Source organism: Gymnogyps californianus, chromosome 1 (assembly GCF_018139145.2).
Source record: "Gymnogyps californianus isolate 813 chromosome 1, ASM1813914v2, whole genome shotgun sequence".
In the NCBI taxonomy this organism is placed as follows: Eukaryota; Metazoa; Chordata; class Aves; order Accipitriformes; family Cathartidae; genus Gymnogyps; species Gymnogyps californianus.
In genome coordinates, this window is record NC_059471.1 from 105,110,189 (window position 1) to 105,120,841 (window position 10,653).

Consider the following 10,653-nt stretch of genomic DNA (forward strand, 5'->3'; position numbering starts at 1 on the left):
AAAACACTTTCTTGGATATTATATAAAGGCCAGGAAAACTTTTGTCTTAATCACGGAACTAAGAACAGTACTAAAATGTAAGCCTTTCCACCAGAGCACGGTTTGAAACCTGGGAGATGAACCGCGAAACACTCTTTGAGAAAAATTTGTTATAGGGGAGTGCCACCTGGTGGAACATCGGGAAGAGGTTTCACTGCAAAAAAACTCTTTTAAGGTGGTCAGGACCTTTTCAAATCAGAGATTTTACATCAAAAAATAGCAGCAAAATACTACCACAAAGGTGCACCCGGCAGCTGGATGGACATGTCCTTGCTGGACACCGAAGTGGCCTAGCGCTAGCCCCTGCTGATCTATGCATTACAACAATTACGCTGACAGGCTAGGAGGTTTTCCTATTTTTAATTAACACTTTTGCAAGCGTAACCATTTTGAATTAGCGTAAGTTCAAAAATAAATTCTAAAAATGCTTTCCTTTCAATTCTATGTTTTATATACCATATTTCTAGACTTTTAAACTTGTAATTCCCTAAATATTCAAAATACATACAACTGCTAGGTATGTATCATATGCACCACAAAATTAACAGCATGAATGAACTGTACCTTTGTTTTGAGTTTTTCCTATCCTAGGAAAAGCATGACAAAGTTGGGTACACATTACCAGATCTCAAAGATACGGGCAAAGATTGGCCCGTCTCCGACTCGAGCAAAAAATTAGGCCGCTGTCGTAAGTGAATGGATATTTCCGCTCCCGACGTATTAATGGGTGGCAGTCGCAGCCTCTCAAAGCCGAGACTCTGCTCAAAAAGCCCAGCATTTCCTGCTGTATACCAAGGAAAATCCCTCACTTGAGGCCCAGTACTGATTTTCCTCATTACTATGTGGGACAACAGTACTTTTGTGGAATAACTAACTGGAAAATTGGGTTCATCTTTTCATAGGTTTTTTGCACAACTTCAAAAAAAGTGTGTTTTTAAACTTGCATGATTTACAGAACACCATGAGAAATAAATGTATGATCGGAACTTAGCAGGCAATCAGGCTGTGCAATTGACGCAGAAGCGTGGCTCCAAGTTTATCTGACATGGTTTAAATTAGGAAGAAAAGCCTTTGGTTTAGATTTAGTGGCATAAATGGGACACTCCATCCTAAGAGAACAGTGGATACATAAAATTTTAGAAATGTTCGCTCTGTCACACGGATGATATATTTTGCTACTTCTGTATTGAGCCTCTGAGTTTTACACTTGTGTAAAACGCAGTGTCGACGGACACCGAAGCATCTTTGTTTAATTTGGAAGCCCAGGAGTTGTCACCAACAGGTACACTGCTGCTGTTTTCATTCACACATTTGCTCACCACTTCTTTGCCCTCATCCTCCAAAAAGGCCTCAACAAGGAGAAAGAAGTATTACTCGGGCTGCGCACATCACACCCGTGTTGCATATGAAGAATTAAGTGGATTAGCCGTACCACTATGGTTGGTTCTGGCTTCAAAGGGAAATATTGGCTGCGCCTACGTAAATGTCTCTGTTTAAGTGATTTAAAAGGAACCATTTCCCAGAAGTACAGGTGCACAGCTGACTGTAGCTATTAGGGCCATGAAGGGCAAGAATTGCTTAAAAAAAAAAAAAAAAAAAGGAAAGAAGGAAAGGAAAAGCCACGAACGCGACCAGGGATCTCCCTCCCTCCCTCCCTCCCTCTAGGAGCTTCGGGCCGTCCACCTGCCGCTCCCCAGCCCCGGGCGGAGACCCCAGCCCCGGGCCGGCGGGGTGGGGGCCGGCGGCCGCCCGCAGCCCATCCAGGCGCTCCAACGAGCGACGTGCGCCCCCGCGGAGCGGAGCTGAGCGCGGGGTGACGGCGGGGGCGGCGGCGGTGGACCCCTCCCGCCCGCGCAGACCCCAGGCCGAGCCCGCTGCCCTCGGGGCCGGGGGCGGGGGGGGGGGAGGGGGAAGGACACCCCGCCGCTGGGCGGGCCCCGGGGAGGGGGGAGCCGCGGGGCGGGGGAAGAGGCCGCGCCGCGGCAGGGCGCAGCCCGCTCCCCCGCCCGACAGCCAAGGGCCGACCCCGGGCTCTGCCCGCCGCGCCGCGCCGCGCCGCGCCCCGTCCCGCCCCGTCGGGGGCGGTGGGGGGGAAGGGGGGGCGGGGGCCGCCCGCGGCCGCGTTACGCACGCAGTGAGCTCAGCGGCCCGGGGCCGAGGGGCGGCGCGGCGGGGGGGCGGCGGGCCGCGCCGGGGGTGGGGGCGGCCCGGGCAAACCCATAAAGAGCGGCAGCGGCCGCCCCGGCTGCCGCACTCACCCCGCACGGCGGAGGCGCCCGGACCGCAGCGGAGGGGGCCCGGCCGGCCCGGCGCGGAGGGCTGGGGGTGGCGTTCACTCTGTTTTCTGCTCCGCTCTGCAAGGACGGGAGGCGTCCCAGCACTCGCCTCCCCTCGACCCGCGGGGCCGTGGAAGTGCAGGCGGGACCGTCCCGGGGCTGCCGGAGGGGCGAGCGGAGACTTGCCGGAGCTTCCTCCCCGACCGCTGCTGCTGGGGAGAGCTGAGGAGGCGGCGGGAAGGAGAAACGGCAGCGAGAGAAAGAGGACAGACAGAGAGAGAGACGGACGGAGGGGAACGGCTGCTCCCCTCGCAGACCCTCGCTCCCCGCCGCCGCGCCCCGGCCATGGGGAAGCCGACGCCGCCTCTGCAGTGACCGCGGGACCCGGCGCCCGCTCGGCCCTCCCCGCCCCTCCGCCATCAGAAAGAACCTAAGAGACCCCCAAACCCTGAAAGCAAAAAATCCAAAATATATATCTATATCTACATAAACAAATAAAGAAATAAAAAGGGCCCGTCAAGCCAGCGGCCGCAGCAGCAGCAGCAGGAAGCCTCCCCCGCCCCGAGCTCGGCGGCCGCGATGAGGACCGGGGGGCGGCTGCCGGTGCTGGCGCCGGTGCTGGCGGCGCTGCTGGGGCTGTGCAGCGCCGAGCGCCCCGCCGAGCGGCAGGCGCTGGTGGTGCCGCGGCGCCTGGGCGCTGCCGGCGGCCGGGAGCGCTTCCGCCTGGAGGCCTTCGGGGAGCGGCTGACGCTGGAGCTGGAGCCCGACAGCAGCTTCCTGGCCCCGGACTTCACCCTCCAGTACCTGGGCGGGCGCCGCCGCGCCGCCGGAGGACGACCTCTCCCGCTGCTTCTACTCCGGCACCGTCAACCGGGACCCCAGCTCCGCCGCCGCCCTCAGCCTCTGCGCGGGGATGCGCGGCGCCTTCTCCCTGCGGGGCCGCCAGTACCTCATCCAGCCGGCCCCCGGCACCGCGCACCGCCGCGGCGCCCACCTCCTCCGCCTCCGCGGACCCGCCGGGCCGCCCCTGCCGCCCGCTGCGCCGTGGCCGAGCGGGGGCGGAGGCGGCGGCGGCGGGGACGGATCCCGCCGGCTACGCAGGTACCGTCGGGGCGCCGCGCCGCCCTGCGCGGGGACGTGGAGGGGAGGGGGGATCTGCCTCGCCCTGCGCCCACTTGCGCCCCGCCCCGACGGGGGCTGACGGCGGGGCCCGGCCGGTGCTTCCCCCTCATCCCCGCCCCGAGGGGCGGCAGGGGCGTGCTCCCACCTGGGTGCAGATATCGCCCCTCCGCCCGGCGGCAATCTAGAGGGGTTATTCAGCCGGGGCTGCCGAAGTTTGGGGGCGGGAGCTGGGCGCGGGGCCGTGGGGTACATCCCTTAGGTGCAAATCTTGAGTATCGGTGGGGTTTGGGTTCCTTACGGTGGTCTCTTGCAGCGGCATTTCTCTTGTTGTGCTCACCTGCGCTTCCCCTCCCTCTCCCTGTCTTTTTTTAATGCAGAAACGAGAAGCAGAAGGAAGAAAAGGTTCGTGTCCAGCCCCCGCTATGTGGAGACCATGCTGGTAGCCGACCAGTCCATGGCCGAGTTCCACGGCAGCGGGCTGAAGCACTATCTCCTGACGCTGCTCTCCGTGGCGGCCAAGCTGTACAAGCACCCCAGCATCCGCAACTCCATCAGCCTCGTGGTAGTGAAAATCATGGTCATTTACGAGGAGCGGAAGGGACCCGATATCTCTTCCAATGCAGCCCTGACTTTGAGAAACTTCTGCAGCTGGCAGAAGCAGCACAACCCGCCCAGTGACCGGCACGCGGAGCACTACGACACGGCAATCCTCTTCACCAGGCAGGTGAGGGACACGGAGGTCAAATCCATCCCCATGCCCATTGCTTCCTACCCCCGGAGGCCCCCTCTGCCAGGAGACCTCCGAAAAAGTGTTCAGAGGCAGTCTTGTGTCGTCACAGCTTCAGCAAAGTAGGCTAAAAATGAAATGAACTGCTTTTTATTTGGTCGTTTATTTTGCTGTTTGCACGGTCTCAGGTGAAACTCACAGTATATGCAACGTATTTCTGCCTCATATATTTTTAGCAGATTTAGTATGGAAATTATGCATTTTATTTCTACGTGTAACTCTTGTGTATGTTCCAAAGACAGATTTTTGCCATCATACCCATTGAAGTGCTGAATATTTATGCTCTTTCCATAAGTAAAGGCAAACTGCCAGGGCTGGGTGTTTCTTGCCAAGGTTAAGTCTCTGATCTGATTAATAATGAAACTGCCTTTTTTTACAGGACCTCTGCGGTGCCAAGACATGTGATACTCTTGGGATGGCTGATGTGGGAACAGTTTGTGATCTAAACCGCAGTTGCTCTATCATTGAAGACGACGGTTTACAGGCTGCCTTTACAACAGCCCACGAACTAGGTACTTGAAACTTTGAAAGGCGATTTCGCGTGATTAATTGAAGCCAGCTTGATGCTGTAAAGCAAAGAGCTGCCCAGCCCGCACCGCAGGCTCGCCCTGCGGGGTGCGGAGCACCCTGCACTCCCCGGCGCAGTCAGGAGGAGGCAAAGCTTTGCCTTGTAGCAGAGTTGAACTGTGGAAAGCAAATCCTGTCTGCCCGGCATTGTCTGCAAGAGCTGCGTATTTGACCAATTGCAGAAAAAAAGCATGTGAGAAGCCTGTGAGGGGAGCGAACATACAGGGCCATCTGCTTAAAATTTGGCAGCACTCAGATCCAGGTTATTATTTAAAGACCAGGCTATGAGCAACTCTAGAGTAATATTTAAAATAGTATTGGTAATGCATAGGACAGACTTCCTAAAATCACAGGCTTTCCTTTTTTTTTTTTAAGGCCACGTGTTTAACATGCCTCATGACGATGCAAAGCAGTGTGCTGGTATTAATGGAATAAGCCGGGATTTCCACATGATGGCATCTATGCTTTCCAATCTGGATCGCAGCCAGCCGTGGTCTCCATGTAGTGCCTACATGATTACAACATTTCTGGATAACGGTCATGGTAAGATTATTAAGCTTTCCATTCATGTGGCATTTAAGCTCTTGTGCTTTACTGCTTTGCTTTTTTTTTTTTTCCTTTCTTTCTTTTTCCTTTTTTCTTAACAGAGTGCTTTCTGCTACAGCATAGAGTTAACCTTTTACATGCCGCCAATGAATTTAGAAGACCCTAAGTTTTACAAAAATGGTGGCACAAATTGGCTCAAAGATGTATGTTACAAAGCAAATGCAGTTCCCTTTTGAAACCGAACTCACTGACAGCATCGTCTGCTTTTTTTTTTTCTCTTTTTTCTTCCTTTTCAGGTGAGTGTTTGTTGGACAAGCCCCACAAACCAATCCAGCTTCCTTCTGACTTGCCTGGCACATTGTACGACGCCAACAGACAGTGCCAGTTTACATTTGGGGATGAGTCCAAGCACTGCCCCGATGCAGCCAGTACGTGTACGACGCTGTGGTGTACTGGCACTTCTGGAGGACTGCTTGTGTGCCAAACCAAACACTTCCCTTGGGCAGACGGCACCAGTTGCGGGGAAGGGAAGTGGTGCATGAATGGCAAGTGTGTGAATAAAACTGAGAAGAAGCATTATGACGTAAGTAGTAAAAAAGAAATCAGAATGTATCTTGGGTTGCAGAGTAGCATGGATAATGCTTCAGTGGGAGTCATCAATTAAAACGGCTTGAACAAATGGAGGCAGATAGCTAATAAAACAAACTTAGAGCTTTTTTTTTTACAAGTGGCTTAGATAAAAATGAGCATGATTGTGGGTTTTGTGGTTTGGTTTGTTTTGCTTTTACTGTATTAACTTTTCTGTTCTGCTTTTGCTTGTCATTCCAGACACCGGTGCATGGGAGCTGGGGGTCCTGGGGAGCGTGGGGAGAGTGCTCGCGGACCTGCGGCGGTGGAGTGCAGTACTCCTTCAGGGAGTGCGACAACCCCGTCCCAAGGAACGGGGGGAAATACTGTGAAGGGAAGCGGGTGCAATACAGATCATGTAACATTGAGGACTGTCCGGACAATGATGGTAATCTTTTCCCCATTTTTGAGGCGGAGGAGGGGTATCTTGTGGAGGAAGAGCATGTACAGAAGATGATCTAATGTCCACCTGTCTTTCCTCCACCTGCAGGCAAAACCTTTAGGGAGGAACAATGTGAAAAGCACAATGAGTTTTCCAAGTCTCCCTTTGGAAGTGGACCTGCAGTGGAGTGGACACCCAAGTTTGCCGGTGTCTCTCCGAAGGACAGATGCAAGCTGGTCTGCCGAGCAAAAGGAACAGGATACTTCTTTGTTTTACAGCCAAAGGTATTTCAAAACTATACCTCTTCCATCTAATTATGAATAGGATTTTTATTTTCTGTAACTCTTTATATGAAGTTAAGAGTCAAGCAGTGTAGAAATCTGAAATTATGTCTTTCTTGTATTTAAGCTAGATTCTTCCTTCTCCTCTTCCTACATATACAGCTTGATCAGTGCAAGCATGCTTTAAATATTCTGGCACAGTCCTTCCAGTTATTTCACACGTACCACTTCTACGCACTCCACCCTAGTTTCCTTTCCTCTCCTTCCACCAATTTGATTACACTGAGATATGTTTGGAAAACTGTGGGGGTTCTTTGCCAAAACATTGGTGCTTTCTCATACCAGTTACTAATACGCTGACAGCTTAAAATAAACAAAAGGAAAAATGTTCATCTTGCATAGCTACTTGAACTCACTGTCATAAGATGTTGAGAGCCAATAACTACCAGGGCGATGACACAGATGTCTTTTGTAGAGCAGTACTCCTAGAAATAAAGGTTACTTTGAACACCATTAAAAGCAATTTTGGTCCTGTACTTTGAGGACATGACTACCTTCTAGTGACATTAGAAAACAATGTTCTTTATATGAAATCAGTAAAACAGCTCTGTGGGTTTTTTTGGAGGGGGAGGGGTGTTAATAAAAACTGAAATTGGTTGTTTTCTCCTGTCACCATGGCATCATTTTTGCAAGTGAGATGAAGTAGCACTCCAACTATCTATGGGCTGCTTTGGTTTTCAGTTTCAAAAGCCCTGAAAATACGGGCGCTGCAGACCTTCCACCTGTCCATATTTTGCATTTTGCATGTGTCTGTATTATGCAATTTCAAAGTAATGTGCGTCTTCTAATGAAATGTCCTGCTGCTTGTTTCCTGCAAAGGTTGTGGATGGCACCCCGTGTAGCCCCGATTCCACCTCTGTCTGCGTCCAGGGACAGTGCGTAAAAGCTGGCTGCGACCGTATGATAGGATCCAATAAGAAGTTTGATAAATGTGGTATCTGCGGTGGCAATGGATCCACTTGCAAGAAAGTGTCTGGCACACTTGTTAGAGCAAAGTGAGTATATGACTGCAGCTGTTATTTTGTTCTGGTGAATGTTTTGTGGGTGTAAGCTTTGGGTTTCCAAGACAGTGAGATGTTGCCCCAGTTTATCATTGGAACTGAGATTTGATCTGTCAGAGCCATCTGACTGAAGATAACTTACAGTGAGATCCCAGCAACAGAAAGCCCCTTAGACGTGGGCACACCTCTGCCATAGCAATAATATGGGATGTGACTTTGCAAATCCCTTAATCCATTAGGTTTTGGTTTGGTTAGGTTTGATTAGGTCGGCAGCTCCTGAGCTTAAGGCTTCGGCTTCAAATGAAATCCAGTCTTGTGCCAGGCAGCTTCTTTCCTTTCCCAGGGAAGAGCAGGGGACTCAGTCTTTCTCTTTTCTCTTGGGCAGACCCGGCTACCATGACGTCGTCACCATTCCAGCCGGGGCGACGAACATCGAGGTGAAGCAGCGAAACCACAGGGGCGCAAGGCATGATGGCAGCTTCCTCGCCATCAAAGCCGCAGATGGCACTTACATCCTCAACGGCGATTACACCCTGTCGACGCTGGAGCAGGACATCACCTACAAGGGCAGCGTGCTGAGGTACAGCGGCTCCTCCGCCGCCCTGGAGAGGATCCGCAGTTTCAGCCCTCTGAAGGAGCCTCTGACCATCCAGGTCCTCACGGTGGGGGACCTGCCACAGCCCAAGATCAAGTTCACCTATTTCGTGAAGAAGCCCGCGCAGCCTGGGTCAGAGAAGGCACCCAGCAGAAAGAAAGAGTCCTTCAATGCCATCAGGGAGATCATCTCCTCCGAGTGGGTCATCGAGGAGTGGGGCGAGTGCTCCAAGTCGTGCGGCTCGGGCTGGCAGCGGCGGGCGGTGGAGTGCCGGGACCCCCGGGGGCGGCCGGCCGCCGACTGCGCCCGGGAGCTGAAGCCCAGCGACGTCCGTCCCTGTGCCGACGTGCCCTGCCCGCAGTGGCAGCTGGGGGACTGGTCGCCCTGCTCTAAGACGTGCGGGAAAGGTTTCAAGAAGAGATTGTTGAAATGTATTTCTTACGACGGCAGCGTGCTGCCGCAAGAAAGCTGTGAGCCTTCCAAGAAACCGAAACACCTAATAGACTTCTGCAACATTACGGACTGCAGTTAAATAGTATAAGTTGGGAAAGCTAATTTTTTTTTTATTATTTTATTTTTTTCCTTCAGAACAATGCACTGAAAAAAAGAGGGCTAGAGGCAGCGCGTGTGTTTTTGCATACAAAATTCATGGTGAGGATCCGTTGAGGTGGGACAGTGCAAATAGCTTTAGTGGCATTGCATCCTAAAAATCCCCTGCCAACTGAAAATTTGATAGGATAGCAGACCCATGTCACTCACTCGTCTTTAGCAGATAAGACCCAAGGGCATTATAATTGCCTTTTTTAAAGTCTGTTGCAAATTAAACAAAACATGAGCAGTGGCCAAAACACATTTAAGCAAAAATTTTGGGGTTTGGTTATTTCTCCCTTCTTTTGGATTTATATTGTGGTACTGATGAAGTCCCCATGTGTAGGAAGGGGAGGAAAAGGGGAGTGGAAAAGATAGCTTAAAATAATTGGTCAGGGCTTACCTACCTCACAAAGGGCAAAAAACAGGATTGGAAAAGGAGCTTTAACTATGTCATTCATGGCTGCTATTGTTTCAGAGAATAGTTTTATATAAAAATAAAGCCATATTCTCTACCTGTAAAGAGTAAGAAATACCAAGAACAGTCAGTCAACTCCACAAATAACTAGAATGTCATTTTTTTAAAGTATCTTTATGTCATCCCAATGTGCCTGTCCATTTCTCTCATCCACTTCAATGCCATTGTGGTGACATATGTAATCCAGAGGCTAGAAAAAGTGGAAATCTTCATGGAGTAGGTAGCGTCTCTGAGTAGTTGCTCTTTGTGCCTTCCGCATACCTTCCACTGGCTTTTCTGATTCAAGCTTGGTCCTACCATCCTGTCAAACAGACTGATGGCATTTGTGAGCATTTGAGTCCTGCTTTCACATTCAAATCTTCTACCTTACCCCAGCCAATGGAAATTATTTGCATTTGGGTTAAAAAAAAGATCAAAGAAATCCCGCTATGAATGGGAACCTCTCCTGTGCGGCCTCTGATGGGTTTGTAGGGCTCAAATCACTGATAAGGCGGGAAGACAAAGCTGAAGGATAGCAGGTCCATCCACAGCAATACGCCAACATTTGCATAATTAAAGTTTGTGCCAGTCCATAGACAATGAGAGAATATGGCTTTCCATATGTATATAGTAAAATATATTACTATAGATTTTATATACTTTATAAGTATTTTATATTTCTTTCCCTTCTGGGAAGGGTTATAATTTGTAATAAATGCATATAATGAGCATATTTATTTTTATACGTCTTGTCTAATGTGATCTTCTAAGTTATCGCTTTTTTAAAAGGACATATAACAAGGATAGAGTATTTATACAGTATAATATGTTACTAGAGGTAATAAATGAACCCTATAAATTTTGGAAATGGAGCGTCTTTATTTCACTGGAGTAAAACTAGTCCATTGAGTGGAAAGAGCTTGGAATCTAAGGCAAATACTACGAAAAAAGCTAAACCACATTTTTCAAAATGACTGGTAGCTTAGGCTACTAATTGACTGTGTTAGTGAAGGGGTTTGGAAAACTCTACCCATAATGTCATATAGCACGTTAAAAGGGGTAATTTTGTATTTTATTACTTAACCACTAACAGGGTGCTCAGCACTGTTATTTCATGTTTTTAAAAAATGGAGTGCAACTAGACTGATGCCACTGGTTTTAATAACTGCTTACAGAGGGAGTATTGCTGTCAGTGGTGTTTATAACCAACACAATATGTACAAAAGTAGCAGTTTTACCTGCTCCACTTAACCTTACCCTACTGGGAAAGAAGCATTCAAAATTCAAAACCATTAACTAGCAGTCAGAGGTTTCCCTCACAAATT

General features: G+C 50.3%; 1 protein-coding gene across 1 annotated transcript; it reads left to right on the plus strand.

Annotated features, from left to right (window-relative positions):
- Positions 1 to 2,369: 2,369 nt before the first annotated feature.
- Positions 2,370 to 10,196, plus strand: ADAMTS1 (ADAM metallopeptidase with thrombospondin type 1 motif 1). The gene is given in 12 exon segments (XM_050908562.1): positions 2,370 to 3,125; positions 3,127 to 3,325; positions 3,328 to 3,374; positions 3,377 to 3,416; positions 3,815 to 4,161; positions 4,604 to 4,736; positions 5,167 to 5,334; positions 5,634 to 5,920; positions 6,166 to 6,352; positions 6,455 to 6,630; positions 7,507 to 7,682; positions 8,074 to 10,196. Coding segments are annotated over 12 exon segments (2,733 nt in total). The 5' UTR covers positions 2,370 to 2,894; the 3' UTR covers positions 8,816 to 10,196.
- The last annotated feature ends 457 nt before the right edge of the window (positions 10,197 to 10,653 follow it).